At 43.4% G+C, this 17641-nt stretch overlaps 1 protein-coding gene across 1 annotated transcript in view; it reads left to right on the top strand.

The window, feature by feature from the left end:
• The window catches only part of kcp (kielin cysteine rich BMP regulator), a 128187-nt gene that overhangs the window by 80903 nt on the left and 29643 nt on the right, over positions 1-17641 (top strand). Inside the window, exons 25-37 of the mRNA XM_063072925.1 lie at positions 326-478; positions 724-830; positions 1784-1877; positions 2768-2941; positions 3320-3402; positions 7056-7149; positions 9776-9958; positions 10405-10575; positions 12628-12804; positions 13903-13985; positions 14206-14296; positions 14835-14917; positions 16415-16588. Coding sequence (XP_062928995.1) covers positions 326-478; positions 724-830; positions 1784-1877; positions 2768-2941; positions 3320-3402; positions 7056-7149; positions 9776-9958; positions 10405-10575; positions 12628-12804; positions 13903-13985; positions 14206-14296; positions 14835-14917; positions 16415-16588 — 1667 coding nt within the window. The remainder of the gene's footprint in view (positions 1-325; positions 479-723; positions 831-1783; positions 1878-2767; positions 2942-3319; positions 3403-7055; positions 7150-9775; positions 9959-10404; positions 10576-12627; positions 12805-13902; positions 13986-14205; positions 14297-14834; positions 14918-16414; positions 16589-17641) is intronic.

Here is a 17641-nt window from a genome sequence, read left to right as displayed (position 1 = left end):
TTGATTAAGCATTCTTTGTTTTTTAAATTATTCATTATAGTTATATGTACGATATACGTGAGTTGTAAATGTCATGATGTTACCACGTCATATATACGCGCCTTGCTTAAAGTAAAAACAAAGTTAGACTCACATTTCCAGCTCTCTCGGTTTCCTTTCAATTAGTTTTTATGTTTTGGATTTACGTATCATAACTGTTACCATCAGATCAACCATGATCGTATTGAAGGGAACAGCAGGCTCAGGGGTCAAGTGGCCTCGTCTGCGTGTTCAAACGACTCCTGTCCTTAATGCTGTACTCAGCCGTCTGTTTCTCCTCTGTCAGTATGTGTTGTGCAGGGACTGGAGTATGAAGATGGAGTGAAATGGGAGCTGGAGGAGAACCAATGCACCACCTGTGCCTGTGTCAATGGTGACACCATCTGCAGGCCCAAGCAGTGCCCAGCTGTCAACTGCCAACACCCTTCCTCAAACAATGGTATGTCCAAAACCAAGATCATCTGAGTAACGTAAAGGCAGATCGATCAAAACACTGAGTAAAGGTGAAGTTTCAGTTTGCAGGGAAGATTGTGGCTGGAGACAGCCCATAGGATGAAGAGCAGAAGAGCAGGAATTGGGAGGCCGGGTCAGGGGATCAAATTTGGAGTCACTGGGTCAGGTAAAGGGTCTGGGATGTAATAATGTTTTTTTTATATCTAATTTGCCAGAATATTTGTTCCCTAGGTGAATGCTGTCTCTCTTGTGACCAATGCACTTACAACAAGCGACAGTATGTCAGTGGGCAGGAGTTCATTGACCCGGACAACCCATGCCAGAATTGCCGCTGTCAGGTAAGGTCAATTGCCTGGTCTTCCAGCGCCATTAGGAAGGCGACTGTGTCGTGGGCAGTTACTGGTTTCTGCTGGGCAGGGCCCCGCTGCTGGATGTGGACTGGTGGGAGGTGAACGTTTGGTGAGGCTGTTGTTGTCGAGAAGGGGTTAATGCTGCTGAGCCAGAAACCTTGGTGCTCTGATGGACTCCAACTGAAATTTTAACTGCCTCATTAAGACAAGTACAAAGTCAGGCTACTACCATCTTAAAAATTAAGCAAGAGTTAAAGGACTTATGTCTCAGCAAGATCTAGAAAAACTCATCCATGCGTTTATTTTTAGTAGGCTTAACGACCGTGATGGCTTTTTCACTGGTCTCTGTAACAATCCCTCAGACAGCTGCAGCTCCTTTAGAACACTGCTGCTGGAGTCCTCACTGAGACCCAGAAGGTAGAACACATCACTCCAGTTCTCAGATTGCTAAACTGGCTTTCTGTTCATCAGAGGATTCACTTTAAAATAGTACTACTGGTTTATAAAGCACTGAATGGTCTAGGGCCAAAATACATCTCCAATCTCTTGCTGCATTACTAACCTTCCCGAGCTCTCAAGCTGTCTGGGGCAGGTCCGCTTACCATCCCCAGGGTCAAAACTAAACATGGTGAAGCAGCTTTTAGTTACTATGCTCTACGTATCTGGAATAACCTTCCAGAGGATCTGAAATCTGCCCCAGCTTTAAGCTCTTTTAAATCTTTTCCCTGTAGCTTTTATTCCTTTTTTTAATCTTTTTATCATATCTATTTTTGTGTGCTTTTATTCTCACATATATTGTCTGAAATTTGATGTTTGATTTTTATATCTTGTTTTATGTAAAGCACTTGAACTGTCTTGTGTTTGAAAAGTGCTATACAAATAAACTTGCCTTGCCTTGAATGAAGGGTACATTTCTGATCCAATGATTTCCCTCCTGGCAGGCTGGTACAGTACACTGTGTCCCGACCGACTGTCCCCCGGTTACCTGCAACAGGCCAGAGAGAAAGCCAGGCCAGTGCTGTGCCAAGTGCCCCGGTAAGATCAGACGTTAGAACCTGAGGCCCAGCGTCAGTGGAGGAAATAGATAGTAGGCTCCGGCTCATGGTGTATTTGCAGCTCTCGCCATTGGTTGTGACATACGAAGTCAAGGTGACGCGATAACATCTCCATTATTTCAGTCAAGTACTCAATGAGCGGGTGTCATTTTTAGTCATCGATCCTACTTGAGGTGATAGTCAACAATGAGATGTCTCGCAGAGAGTTACAAGTTGTAAGAATTTGGACACTTCTAAAGGAGCTGGAAGTTATATTTAGCCCCTTGACACTTGGATTTACCTTCTGCAAAGTGACCGATGAACAAAGTGGGTCAGTAATGCTGTCACGGTGCCAGTGACCCAGGTTTGATTCTGCTGCTGTCTGTAAAAAGTTTGTATGTTCTCCCTGGCGTGGCAGCTCCAGTTTCCTCCCCCATTCCAAAGGTGCAGATTGTAGGTTAGTTGGTCACATGGGTGCAGCTGGAAGCTGTGATTTTGTTGAGCTGGAAGGGCCTGTTTACCGTGTTGTATCCCTAAATGAAAGAGATACTGACTCTTACTCAGATACAATTTAAGGTACTGACATACTCTGCGATACGTCACCCAGGTATCTAGGCACATTTCACACCGTCACTGACACGCAACTCCAGGGAGACAGGTTCTCACTGCAGCCCTGCTTGACAGACACTGACACACTGGACCATAACACCGCAGTTACTGAATCTCCCTGTGACCTGATCCACAGGTACTGACACACCTGGGGACACCACATTGCAGTTATTCCCCAATATTACTGCAGTACTAGAGTGGCGAAGATGCAAGACCGTGAGCAGCCGTTAAAGGAGAACTGGAGGAAAGGACATTTGTGAAAGGCTTTGTTTCTGTTTGCAGACTGTGTGCTTGAGAATCGAGTGCTAGTAGATGGCCAGCGGTTCTCGAACCCTGAAAACTCTTGCCAGGAATGTGCCTGCGTGGACGGGCGAGTGATCTGTAAGGAGAGGGATTGTATTAGCGCCCTCTGCTCCTATCCGCTCTCTGGGACCTGCTGTCAAAACAACTGTAACGGTAATGACACATTCTGGCTGGTTGGTGGTGGGGGGTGGGGGTGTTGGGGACGGTGATGTTGAATCGACTGAGGTGGGGTGAAAGCAGATCAGGATCAGATGCGGGGCAAGGAAATTGGGATGAGGGAATGGGATCACGGGGTAAAGCAGAAAGGGAGAGAGGAACCGCAGATGAGCAGCAGGCGACCTACATGGAGTAAAGGCTGGGAGGGCGAGAGCAGAGACTGAACTGTGTCCAGATTGCACAGGAACAAAGCCCCTGCCGTTGTAGCTGCAGCCATGCGGCCTGTCTGAACATTCCCAGAGAAAGTGCAGATAATGTTTTGAGCTGTCCTCTGTCTCTCTTTGTGTCTCTCTGTCTCTTTCTATTTCCCTACAGGTTGTCAGTATGCTGGTAAGGAATATCCTAATGGTGCCAATTTTCCACACCCAACTAACAAATGCAAGGAGTGTCATTGCATTGTGAGTATTAAGACAAGCTTATCTAAGGTAAAGAGACAGATTTGAGTTAGCTTGAGTAGATGTGGAAAAGACTGCCTCTCCCTCCTTCCTCCAGCATCTCACTGTCTCTCTTCCTCCCTCATTCCTCCAGGCTGCCTCCCACCATCTCTAACTGCTTTTTTATTGCTCCCTTCAATCTCCATTTCCTCACAGACTCTCCCTTCCCCTGTAATCACTCACCATCTCTCCATCCACCGACAATCTATCACTGGTCTTACTCCTACATTCACCCCTCTTCACTACTTCCAGTTCCTTACTATCTGAAATTCCTGCTACTCCTTCAGGATATTTGTTTCTCCATTTCGCACACAGCAACATGAGAAATAGAAGCAAGAGTAGGCCGTTTAACACCTTGTGCCTACTGTACCATCTAACAAGGTCATCAGTCAGTGTCATATTCCGGCATTAACCTCATAATATGCCCCCATACCACCGCCCCCCCCCCGATTCCCATAATATTTTAAAATCTATAAACTGTTTCAAATAGACTCAGTGACTTCCAAAGACTCACAACCCTTCAGCTGAAGAAATTTTTCACTTTTGACCTGAGTAGTCTACCCCTCAAGACTGATTTTTGGTTGTAGACAGTCAAGCCAGGGAAAAATCAGACTGTTAAACCCCATAAGAATTCTGTATGTTTCAAAGAGACCACTTCTCATTGATCCTAAGTCCCCAGAGAAGATAGGCCCAACCTTAATTTTTTCTTGTAGGACAAGCCTGACATTCCAGAAGCTAATCCTGTGAGCTTTTCTGCATTCCCTTCATGTACCTCTTCGCTTCGGTAGAAAGCAGATCAACATGCAATGTTCTATATGCTCCATTCTCTGCACATTTATGTGCCTATCTAAGAGCCTTTTAAATGCTTCTATCGTATTTGCCTCTACTATACATTTCCAGGCACCCATCATTCTGTGTAATACAAAACTTGACTCATACATGTCCATTGAACATCGCCCACATTAAATCTATGCCCTCTAGTAAAACATAGAACCTTTGGCCCACAATATTATGCTAAACTAATTCATCGCTTCTGCATACACAATGTCCAAATGCACATGGATACACAATATTCAGAATGTAAATACCTCCCAATATTTTAAAAATACTCTGTTTCTCTAGCTGCTCTACCAAAGGAGCTACATTTTACGTATTTTACCAATTTAATTTCATCTGCAATGTCCTTGCATTCATCTAGCCTGTCAGTGTCCCTCAGAGGCCTCTCTGCATCCTCATCCTACCCTACATTGCATCTAGCTGTTGTCTTTAGCAAACTTGGATACGTTACACAAAAACGACGGACAATCTGCTGGAGGAACCCAGTGGGTCGATGTCTGAGGTCATGGTGAAGGGTTTTGACCCAACGTGTTGACAATTCCTTTCCTGCCACAGATGCTGCTCAGCCCACTGAGTTCCTCCAGCAAATGGTTTGTTGCTCCAGCTTCCAGAATCTGCGGTTTACTGTGTCCACTCATACAAACCTCCTTTCAAAGCCCCAAGAGGCAGGTCATCAAGTCGGTATTTATCTCGGCCACCATGATTTTTTATGAATAAATTTATGAATATTAATTTTTCTGAGCTCCTCATTCGGTCAGAACCTGTAAACATCGTGTATTCCACAAAACCTGACATAAAATATTTGTTTAATTTCTCTATTATTTCACACACTTCCCCCCCACCCCACCGATTCCTTCAGTCTCAGTCTATATTGGACCCATTAACTCTGCTAATCTTTTCCATTTTTATATAGAAACATAGAAAACATAGAAAATAGGTGCAGGAGTAGGCCATTCGGCCCTTCGAGCCTGCACTGCCATTCAGTATGATCATAGCTGATCATCCAACTCAGAACCCTGTACCAGCCTTCTCTCCATACCCCCCTGATCCCTTTAGCCACAAGGGCCATATCTAACTCCCTCTTAAATATAGCCAATGAACTGGCCTCAACTGATTCCTGTGGCACAGAATTCCACAGATTCACCACTCTCTGTGTGAAGAAGTTTTTCCTCATCTCGGTCCTAAAAGGCTTCCCCTTTACCCTTAAACTGTGACCCCTCGTTCTGGACTTCCCCAACATCGGGAACAATCTTCCTACACCTAGCCTGTCCAATCCCTTTAGGATCTTATACGTTTCAATCAGATCCCCCCTCAATCTTCTAAATTCCAGAGAGTATAAGCCTAGTTGATCCAGTCTTTCATCATATGAAGGTCCTGCCATCCCAGGAATCAATCTGGTGAACCTCCTTTGTACTCCCTCTATGGCAAAGATGTCTTTCCTCAGATTAGGGGACCAAAACTGCACACAATACTCCAGGTGTGGTCTCACCAAGGCCTTGTACAACTGCAGTAGTACCTCCCTGCTCCTGTACTCGAATCCTCTCGCTATAAATGACTGGTGTACAATGACACAACACTCCACAATACTCTGCATTTCCATCTTGTTAGCCTTTTCTATTTTAATGGCCAAGCCCTCCTTTGCTGAATTCTGAATTTCTCCCACACCAATCTCTGAACCAGTCATTCCGATTGTAGACTACATATGCCAGTTTGCTTGTCGCTTGGTTAATAATCCAAGAGATTCGGTTTATTTTAGCTTGGGCACTTGATGCTCATATTCTTTATTGGAGAAACTCTCTTTTTAAAGGTTTTATCAATATTGCTAGTTCTCACATGTAATGAGCCACTATATCTTATCCCTTCCCACTGCAAGATCTCCTCTAGCCCTACGGAGATGTCCTTAACCCTAGCCTGGGCTAGCAGCACAGATCTGAGATTCATGCTCCTGATTCAAAAAACACAAATGCCCTCCAAACCATGCCATGGCCCATCGCTGTCGTGTTCCAATTTTCTTCCACAGATTCACTGGTACTCAGTACTACAGTGGTCTGGTTTCTTGTTCTCCTTGTGGTCACTGCAAGAACCTCACATCTCTTCAAAAAGTGCATGTCTGAGACTCCTGCAATGCCTCTTCTCAGTCCCCATGGATGAGGCATTCAAAGTCATGTCCTCTTGAATAATTTTTAAGCATTGAGTTCAAATAGTGCGACTTTCACCTGGAATGAGGTATCCAGGTAACTTTCCCCCTTTCTGATCTACTGCATCATCAGGATCTTACATGTAGTCACTGTGGATCCCAGTGGCTTCCAAAACCTGCAGCGTATCAACTGCCCTATTCTGTCTGTTTTAAATTATTTGTGTAATTTTAATCAATTGGTTTAACCCCATTACCAAAGTGCCTTACTCATCAAAGTACACAGAATATGGACACTCTTTTACAAACGGTCTGTGGCTCTTGGCTTGGATAGTTTTATATTCCTAGATAACAGAATGAATCACCAGTCTTCAATTAATCTGCTCCAGATTGTTACCCAATTACCTGGGAGACTACTTGTTTATTAAATAAATTTAAAACTGTGTGGTTAAGAATTTAAATGTAAAATTAAATTAAACCATTGAACCTAAAACTGTTATTCCCTGAAGTTCCCAGTCTTCGAACTCTGTAGTCAGAGACCATAGTGCCAAAGCCACATCTCTACAATCACTCTGAGAATACTCGTCCTGTGACATCATGTTTTCAATATTTGTCTTTCCCTGTGTAACATGTTATCTCCTTGTAGAATGGAAATGTGCAATGTCTGTCAAGGAGGTGTCCTCCTCTCTCATGCAACGACCCATTCCTCCAGCCTGGAAGCTGCTGTCTCCAATGCCCAGGTGGGGATAAGCATATGCAGATGTCAGCTAGAGTGGCTGATGATTTGGAGTGTGTCTGAGGGTCACACAGAGGAGCATGGTGCATTCAGAGGGCTTGTATTCCAGCACCATGGGTATATAACAAGATATAGGCCCATGGTATTACAGGAAAGATACTAGCATGGTTAAAGTATTGGCTGATTGGCAGGAGGCAAAGAGTGGAAATAAAGGGAGCATTTTGTGGTTGGCTGCCAGTGACTAGTGTTGTTCCGCAGGGGGCAGTGTTGGGACTGCTTCTTTTTACATTGTATGTCAATGATTTGGGTGATGGAATTGATAGCTTTGTAGCCAAGATAGGTGGAGGTGCAGGTAGTTTTGAGGAAACAGGGAGGCTGCAGATGACATTGAACAGATTAGGAAAATGGGCAAAAATGTGGCAAATGAAATACAGTGCTGGGAAATGTATGGTCATGCACATTGGTAGAGGGAATGAAAGCATAGACTATTTTCTTTATGGAGAGAAAATTCAAAAATCTGAGGTGCAAAGGAACTTGAGAGTCCTTGTACAGGATTCCCTAAAGATTAATTTCCAGGTTGAGTTGGTGGTGAGGAAGGCAAATGCAATGTTTACATTCATTTTGAGAAGAATAGAAAATAAAAACAAGGATCTAATGTTGAGGCTTTATGAAGCACGGGTAAGGCCTTGCTTTTGGAGTATTGTGAACTGTCTTGGGTTCCTTATTTAAAAAAGAATGTGCTGACATCCTTTCTAGGAAAAGGTTCAGAGGGGGTTCATGAGAGTGATTTCAGGAAAGAAGGGCTTATCATATGAAGAATGTTTGATGGCTCTGGGTCTTTACTTGCAGGAATTTAGAAGAATGGGGGGGGCGGGATATTTCATTGAAACCTAACAAATGTCAAGGGATGAAAGGTCACAGGGAGGAGGCAGGAGAAAGGAGTTGAGAGGGAAATGGATCAGCCATGATAGACTGTGGAGCAGACTCAATGGGCTAAGTGGCCTAATTCTGATCCTATGTCATACAGTCTCATGGGTTTATAATGTGACATCGGTACATCCTGTGGTATCATAAAGGGTCATGGTGCTTCAGTGGGTTACAGTGAAAGGTGTGGTACCTATACGAGAATTACATTTAGGGTGATGGGGTATAACATAAATTATAAGGAAGCCATGGGATATTTCAGAAAGTTAAACTAAGGAGCTTAGCGTATAAGAGTGGGTTATTACAAGAGCATGGGATATCACAGTACTAGAATGATGGTGGAAAATATATGTGTCATATTGACGATGTGGACCATATCAGTGTTGTGATGGCGTGGAATATCTCGGTGTTGTGGGGAGTGACGTGGAATATTTCGGTGTTAGGAGTAAGGTGGAATATTTCAGTGTTGTGTGGAGTGATGTGGAAAATATCGGTGTGGGGAGTGACAGGGAATATTTCGGTGTTGTGGGTAGTGATGGGGAATATTTCAGTGTTGTGGGGAGTGATGTGGAATATTTCAGTGTTGTGGGGAGTGATCTGGAATATTTCGGTATTGTGGGGAATGACGTGGAATATTTCAGTGTCATGGGGAGTGATGTGGAATGTTTTGGTGTCATAGGAAGTGACGTGGAATATTTCAGTGACGTGGAATATTTCGGTGTTGTGGGGAGTGACGGATATTTTGGTGTTGTGGGGAGTGATGTGGAATATTTCAGTGTTGTGGGGAGTGATGTGGAATATTTCGGTGTGGTGGGGAGTGACATGGAATATTTCGATGTGGGGAGTGACGATGTGTAATATTTTGGTGTTGTGGGGAGCGACGTGGAATATATCGTTGTTGTGGGGAGTGATGTGGAATATATCAGTGTTGTGGGGAGTGACATGGAATATTTTGGTGTTGTGGGGAGTGACGTGGAATATCTCAGTGTTGTGGGGAGTGACATGGAATATTTCGGTGTTGTGGGGAGTGACGGATATTTCGGTGTTGTGGGGAGTGATATGGAATATTTTGGTGTCGTGGGGAGTGATGTGGAATATCTCAGTGTTGTGGGGAGTGATGTGGAATATATCGGTGTTGTGGGGAGTGACATGGAATATTTCGGTGTTGTGGGGAGTGACGTGGAATATCTCAGTGTTGTGGGGAGTGACGTGGAATATCTCAGTGTTGTGGGGAGTGACGATGTGGAATATATCGGTGTTGTGGGGAGTGACATGGAATATTTCGGTGTTGTGGGGAGTGACGTGGAATATCTCAGTGTTGTGGGGAGTGACGTGGAATATCTCAGTGTTGTGGGGAGTGACGATGTGGAATATATCGGTGTTGTGGGGAGTGACGATGTGGAATATATCGGTGTTGTGGGGAGTGACATGGAATATTTCGGTGTTGTGGGGAGTGACGTGGAATATCTCAGTGTTGTGGGGAGTGACGTGGAATATCTCAGTGTTGTGGGGAGTGACGATGTGGAATATATCGGTGTTGTGGGAGTGACATGGAATATTTTAGCAATGCAATGAGTGTTTGCCAGTTCCAGTCAGGACTGTGGGATATACTGATGTTGACTTGGGGGTGAGGGATTACCAGTGTTGCACAGTGACTTGCCATATATCCATATCATCCTATTAATATCCTGTTATCTCTGTACCAGCTCCGCCAGCTGAATGTCTGTACTCGGGCCTCCTTTATAAGCACATGCAGCATTTCTATGAGCCGCGGGACAAATGCCGCTCCTGTGTGTGCAACAACGGGACGGTCACATGTCAGAGGAAGCCGTGTGCCCCCCTGCAGTGCTCACACTCCATCCTGCAGGATTGCTGCCGCACCTGTGACGGTAGGGAGCAAGCTGTGGAGGGCCTGAGAGTGACTGGGAATACTAGGCAGGGGGCGTTCTTACAGGAGATAGCGGGGGGTGTGGGGGAGGCGGGGGCATGTGCAGATTGGGAACCGAAAAATCTAAACTGGGGTGGGATTGTTGACTGTTGTGTGTGTAGGTGGGACTTTCTGGGTATGTGCGTGCATATATATTTGTGTGTGTGTGTGTGTGTGTGTGTGTGTGTTGGAGGTCCAGTGGTTTGTAACCTGGATGCGAGAGGTGGGTCTTGGCCCAGAATATTGGGTAATCTGAATATGTTTGGAATGAGGTTGTGACAGAAGCATGTGGGGGCTGGTGGGTTCAGCGGTGTTTGTGGTTTGGGGTCTAATAAACATAATGGATGAGATATCCAAGGAGTAATGGGTACCTCAAAAATTATGATCTTCCAAAACGTCTTTCTTCAGGCTGTCTGCTAGGTGGAAAGGAATACGCAAATGGAGAAGAATTCGCCGATGTGTCAGACAGCTGCAATGTTTGTGAATGCAGAGAGGGCAGCGTATTGTGTGAAAGACGACCCTGCCCTGTGCTGGAGTGTCCCTTCCCGACACAGGACCGCTGCTGTAAAGCCTGTGACGGTATGAATGCACCCGGGCTCAAATTTAACTTTGTTTACTTCCAATCATTGCTGATCCATTGGTTCATTTTATAGCTGAGGGGTCAGACTTTGACCACTCATCATCACAAATGTTTCAAAAAGAATTCCTGCTGGTCTTGGAGAGATTGGCGGGATATCCTGTCAGGTTGTCAGAATCAGAATTGAGTTTAAAATCACTGGTATACGTCGTAAGGTTTGTTAACCTTGTGGCAGCAGTACAATTCAGTACGTAATAATAGGAAAAAAACTGTCAATTACAGTAAGTATATATATTAAGTAGTTAAATTAAATAGTGCAAAAATAGAAATTTAAGAAGTAGTGTAGTAGTGTTCATGGGTTCAATGTCCATTCAGAAATCGGATGGCAGCAGGGAAGAAGCTGTTCCAAAATTGTTGAGTTTGTGCTCTCAGGCTTCTGTACCTTCTCCCTGATGGTAACAGTGAGAACAAGGCATGACCAGGATGAAGGAGGGGTCCCATCAGATTGTGAGAGGGGTTCCTGAGGAACTGGGGTAGGATTTCTGTAGTGTTTGGTGTTTTTTTTTAATTTGATGATGATTGGTGTAGGAAGTGTGTCATTTCCTACTTAATATTTTAGAGGATGGCTTATGGCTGATTTCGGGATAGGTGTTCCACTGACTTGTGATCACCTGCTAAGTTATAGGGAAATATTTTCCCACTGTTCATTATTTATTGGGGATGTTTTCCATAATTTTTGTGGAGAGGTTTCCAACCAATTTCCTGCTGCCTTTGTGTTGGGGTGTATTTATTGATGATATGGGAGGGTGTTATTAATGGGGTTTTACAGAGGCGTGGGAGGAGATAACTGCACGAAAGCACCAGCCCTGACCACTGGCTGTGAATGGCTAGTTTCTGCACAAAAGTCTTTGTTATAATACTGGACAAAAAAATTATTTCGAAAGTGTTGCTTCCTCAGAATTTCTTTTATGTTTCTGATGGACTGCTTGAAGCTGAACACAAACATAATTTCAGATTACTTGTCTCACATAGGAATTTGGAGAACAAGAAATTAACTTTTATTGAATATAATGTATTTGATTGTATAACAGTGCTGACACTTTGGAATAGTTAACTAACCTAAAAAAAATGTTTTGTTGATGATTTTCATTTGTACTCGGTGTTGAGGCTTCTTGCTTAAGTGTCCAACAATAATCAGCCAGCACTGATGGATTCCAGTTGCCCTGATACTGTTTCTCCATGACCACAATATCCTGGTGAAACCTTTCAACATACTCGTCACTGACAGTGCCAAGATTTGCAAGGAAGAAGCCTAAATGGGAATGCAGAAAATGAACCTTTAGTAACATGTTGCACTTCATGATTTTGTTTGCTTGAAGCATGTTGTCAACCAGCTGCACATAGTTTGGTGCTCCATAGTTGTCAAGAAAATTTTCACAACATCCTTGAATGCGTTCCTTGTGATTTTCTCCAGTCCCATTAGAAGTTCTTCAAATTGCCTGTCATTGAAGACCTTTTTCCTTTGTGGACGAACAAAACTGCCTCCCTTGGCATCAGTTATTCTGATTTGAATTATTCAAAAATAGTGCATGATAGGGAAATTTCATTTCATTTTCAAATCTTTTTATTAACTATTATTGAAAATCAACAAAAAAATACAGTAAAGTAGTTGAATCAACATATCAATATGTACAGTAAGAGTTAAACTATCAAATAACTGATTAACCGAGCTAAACAATATATCAATAATAATAAGAAAAAACAAAACGTTAAAACTATTTTTTTGGAAAAAAGAAAGAAGGAAATTTCATAGTGATTTTCATGATCAGCTGCCCAAAATCCATAAGATACACCCACAAGTGTTCAGGAGGAAAAATCTTTGTTGTCCAGTGTAATCTGTGGGCTTTGACTGTTTTGGGAGCATTTCCTGCAGACTTTCTGGATGAGGGTTTGATTGTTGCTGGTGTCCTCTGGAGGAATGTTTCTGCTCAGCAGTTAAGGGGAAGTTCTCCGTGTTCTTGTACCTCCTGACTCTGCCTCCTTTTGCTTTCCAGGCTGTAATTACATGGGGGTGGACTACCTGAACGGTCAGGAGTTTCCTGGGCCGTTGGACCCCTGCACCCGCTGTGAGTGCATGAACGGGTTTGTCAGCTGTTCGAAGAGACCGTGCTACAGCCCAGGTTGCAGTCATCCCATCAACCTCCCCACACAGTGCTGCCCTGTCTGTGAAGGTAAGGACGCTGCTTTACCAGAGTCAGCCCAAAGGGAGAGTGGCCAAGGCACATCTTTGCCAGCCGCAAGAGAGAGGCTGAGAGACGTGAGTGCACAACTATTGGTGAAATATTTAAGGGGAACCTGAGGGGGAACGAGCTGCCAGCCAAAGTGGTGCATGCAGGTTCAATTGCAAAACATTTAAGAGATGTTTGGATAGGTACATGGATGAGAAGGGAATAGAAAGTTATAGTCTGGGGGTAGGTAGATGGGACTAGCCAGGGAAATAGGTCAGCACAAACTAGATGGACCAAAAGGCCAGTTTATATGCTGTAGTACTCTGACTTTATCTCCCAAGAGAAGGGTTCCGCGTACACATGGAGTACCAGACTGAGAGAGGGAAAGGGGCTGAGAAATATCATTCCTTGTGCAGTTATCTCCACATGGAAGAACGATTTGGAGACTCTGAACAAGCCACAGAAATGCCCAGGAAGGAGAGCAACTAAGAGTCATCAGCAAGAGTACTGAGGTTCAGGGCTGAGGGACACCAGTCCTGGCAACTAGAGGGAGGAGGAGATAGGGAGGCATGATGGCGTGAGCTGAATGGAAGAACATATTTACACTGTCAGTGAGAAGAATATGGAATCCATATTCCCAGGATACGCCTGGTCAGCCGGCTTCACTCAATGGGAAGCTAAAGAAGCACAAGAGTAAGAAAGGGAACAGTTAATCAGTATGGTGGAGGAAAACTTAGTAAGAAAGGGAACAGTTTATCAATATGATGAGGAAAACATTAAGAAAGGGAACAGTTTATCAAAATGTTGGAGGAAAACTTAGGGTTGGAAGGTAGAACATTAACATCACCATCTGAGCTCAGTGGCCTCTTTGTGTCATCAAAGTTCAAAGTAAATTTATTATCGAAGTGTGTATATGTCACCATAATCAACTCAGAGATTCATTTTCTTGTGGGCATACTCAATAAATCCATAGTAGAATAATAACCATAATAGAATCAATTTATTTTAATGTTTAAAACTTGTAAAATTTGTTGTAAACTTGTGATTAGTTCTGCCATTGTGTGAAGATGGCATTATTCACAATCAATCTGGTATTCACAGGCTGTTACTATGCTGGTGTTGCTATTGGCAATGGACAGACATTTGCGGACCCAAGTGACTTATGCTCTCAGTGTACCTGCCGGGTGAGTATTGGAAGCATGATGTCGAAGACGGAGGATGGGTGGGGATTAATATTCACTCACTCCCCTCCCTGTGTTGGGAAGAATTGACCATCCGCTACCATATTCTTAACTCCAATCCCCATCCTCACAACCCCACCCTTTTCTCGCTGCATCTTTACCTACTAGCCGCAAGGTGGAAACCCCTCAGTCTGTTCAAGCTCTGCTCTACGTTGTGTTTCAGATGGGCTCAGTGCAATGTGTGAGGAAGTTGTGTGCTCCAGCTCCCTGCTCCCACCCCATCACCGGACCCTGTGACTGCCCCCAGTGTGACGGTGAGTGAGAACCCCAATCGCAACCTGATTGTCTTACCTTCAAACTCAAAGTGACTGCTGGAAATCAGAAATTAAAACAGAAGATGATGGAAGCACTCAGTAGGTCGGACAGCATCTGTGGAAAGTGAAGTAAAATTCACAAGTCAGGTCAAAGGGCTTCATCAGATGAGGTAGGAATTAGCCCTTTGGCCCCTCAGACCTGCTTCACTGTTCAACAACATCACAGCTGATTGTCTATCTTGGCAAATTCATTTACTTTTTTTTTAATATCCAGAAGAAAAATGTTGACCTCTGCTCAAAAGCAATCTCTGAGTGAATTCCCCTTCCCCTCCAGGGCTAGAGAATTCCAAAGATTCATACTCTCCTAGTGAAGATATTGCTCCTCATCTCAGTCCGAACTGTCCTGGCCATTAAACTACTGTGCAGTTCTGAAGAAGGAACTGACACCTCACAAGGGATAGTGCTCAAAATTTAGTGTGGTTCACAAAATAGTGGATGGTATTTGTTAGTTGCCTCCGCCTCTGTCTTTTTTTTTTAGGTTGTCATTTCCATGGTGAAGATTATGCAGACGGAGCGACATTCCCTGCACCTAAAGGGAAATGTAAGGAGTGTCGTTGCTGGGTAAGATCCTCCTGGTCTGATGTCTATCTGGTAAAGTCATTCAAGGCTGCTGATGTAATTAATTGTTGGACCATGTATGAATATTCAGTACCTATCATGACTGAGAGCAAAGTACATGCGTCCTTGAGTTAGAAATCTGTCTAAGCCACACCCAAAGGCCAAACCTACCAATGTGGGCTGATATCCAAGGTACAGTAATGACAGAGTGCCATTCCATCAGAGGTGCAGTCTTTTTGACAAGATGTTAAACAGAGGCTTCATCGCATCTCACAGGAAGACATAAAAAAATCCAAGTTCATGATTTAATAAAGAGAATATAATTCCCCAAATCCAACAGCATGATTTTGGTATTTCTACCCTCTCCATTTCTAAGATCTTTTAGAATCTTTTAGTTGACTGAGGGTCAACTCATTGACTTGGTTCTCAATAGTAGTGACAAGAGATAAACAAATTCATTGAATGTAGCACTATTGAAGATGAATTTCCAGATCAGTCAAAAGGATCTGTTCTATTGTACCTCAGCAATTGGCAGAGATTCATGAGGAGGGATGAGCAATAGTGAGATGTTCCCTGCTCTTCATATCCATTATATTCATCTGCACCACAGTGGATCTGTGCACCTGGTACCATGGTTGACGGGACTGTTGATACCACAGGTGATGGGAATGTTGGTGCCATGATTGGCTGGGTAACTGATACTTTGATTGACGTGGCAATTGGAACCACATTTGTCTGAGTTGTTTATAACATCCTCAAAATGATCACTGGAAAAGTTGCCAAAAGGGCATTTGGCACTGTGCCCAAGTAAGTAATCGGTACCCTTGGGACTGATCTAGTGGATTTTTTTGGATTGTTGGATTTTACTTCTATTCATGCCACAACACATTTTCAATTTGCTTTCTTTTTTAAGACATTACAAAGCTGTATGCTCATTTTTTTTTCCAGCAAACCCAATAATTGTAAAGGTGGTGGAAGAATGAGGGTCTAATGAGTTTAAAGGAAGCATGGGAAAGATATGTTAAAAAGAAGCTTCATCTCTTCTCCCAGCCGAATGTAAAACATCGCTTTTCTCATTTTGAAGAGATGAATAGATCCTAAAAGGAACATCAAACCAGAGCCCTCATAAAGTTAAAGGAAGTATGGATACGAGTCCCTGGTGTCCTTAAAGTTAGAAGTGTCCATGAAGTTAAAAAGAGCATGGTAAAATTAAAGGAAAAGCAGGACACAAAATGGGTGAGACAGACACTGAATCATAGGGATTCTAAACGATAGGGTACCAGATTATTACAGTTATACTGCATCATGGTTGAGTGGACAGCTAGAACCATATTTGAGTGGGGTATTGGTAATCTGTTTGTGCACTGTGAAGCTTGGGCTGATACAGGAGCAGTGGTTGGATAGGCAGTGAGTGCTCGAGTGGCTGAAGTGTGCTCTGCATTAAGTAATAGGTTGGGCAGAGAATAGTACAATAATATTTCTTTTGTCTCCTTGCTTTAGAAGGGACAAGTGATCTGTGACACGAAACAGTGCAGGGACGTGCCGTGTCCCCACCCTGCAATCAATCACTGTGGCTGTCCAGTGTGTGAGGGCTGTCGGTACAAAGAGAGAGATTGTCAAAATGGTGAAACGTTCCCAGACCCAAGCAACAAGTGTAACGGCTGCAACTGTGTGGTAAGGAACGGTGACACTGCGTGGCTGTGCGCATTGGGACCAGCCAACCCTCAAGCTGTTTCGTTTGTGATGTCCATGCAATTACTCTGACTAACTGGGGAAATACAATATCTGGGCAGAAACAGAAAGTGCTGAGAACACTCAGCAGGTCAGGCAGCATTTGTGGAAACAGACTTAACATTTCAAATCATGAGAAGTTTCATCACAAATATTATCAGAAAAGTAATTTATTTTTTTCCAGCTTGTACATTATTTTTGCATCTGGCGCATTTGACCATGATAAACGAGACTGAAATGTGTGACAGGAGACAAGATTCTTTTCTCATATTCACTTTCCATTCTGTTATAAGTAAAAGCAGAGACTGCTTCAAAATCTTTCAGTCGAGCAGCGTCTCAATAGGAGGGAAATTCAGAAGATGAGATTAAATGATTACTGATAAATGGCAGCTCATGATTCAAGCAGGACTCAAACTAAATGTGTGCTCAGGTTGTGTAAATGGGAGTAGAATAATTAAATAGATCTGTTGTGGAAAGGATGAGAGCAGCTAGTTATGCTCTACAATTGTAAAACTTTAAAGTTTTAGAACAGAATGCTGTTCTGTGCTAAATCAAAAGATTATGTTGAACTGCAGTGAAGCAGGGTAAAAGATTGAGAATGGAGAGTTTAGAATGGAAATCAGATAGATTCATGAAAATATCTAAAGCTCAAATTCATATTGGAAGATGTATTCAATAAAAGAGTAACATGATCTACAACTGATCTCTAATATAAAGAAGATAGCCTCCCGAACAGCAAGTACAGCCAACAAAAGTGAAATAAGTACAAGTCTCCCTTTCTTGAATTTTGAGCTTGTGGCCTTGGATGACAGGACGGTAGGAAGTAAATGGGGAGGTGTTGTATCTCCTGGATGTGTTTGGTAAGTGTCATGAGAAAGGATGGGAATGTTATATGTGATTGTAGAGTTGTTGGGGTGGGGCCTGTCCAGTTGGAACACTGGGAGGGGAAAAAAAGGTACGCTTAGTTTTAGGTGGTGGGTATAGCCACCTAAGCCT

The sequence above is a fragment of the Mobula hypostoma genome, chromosome 20, assembly GCF_963921235.1.
Source record: "Mobula hypostoma chromosome 20, sMobHyp1.1, whole genome shotgun sequence".
Taxonomy (NCBI): Eukaryota; Metazoa; Chordata; class Chondrichthyes; order Myliobatiformes; family Myliobatidae; genus Mobula; species Mobula hypostoma.
This window is presented reverse-complemented; position numbering and strand designations above follow the sequence as displayed.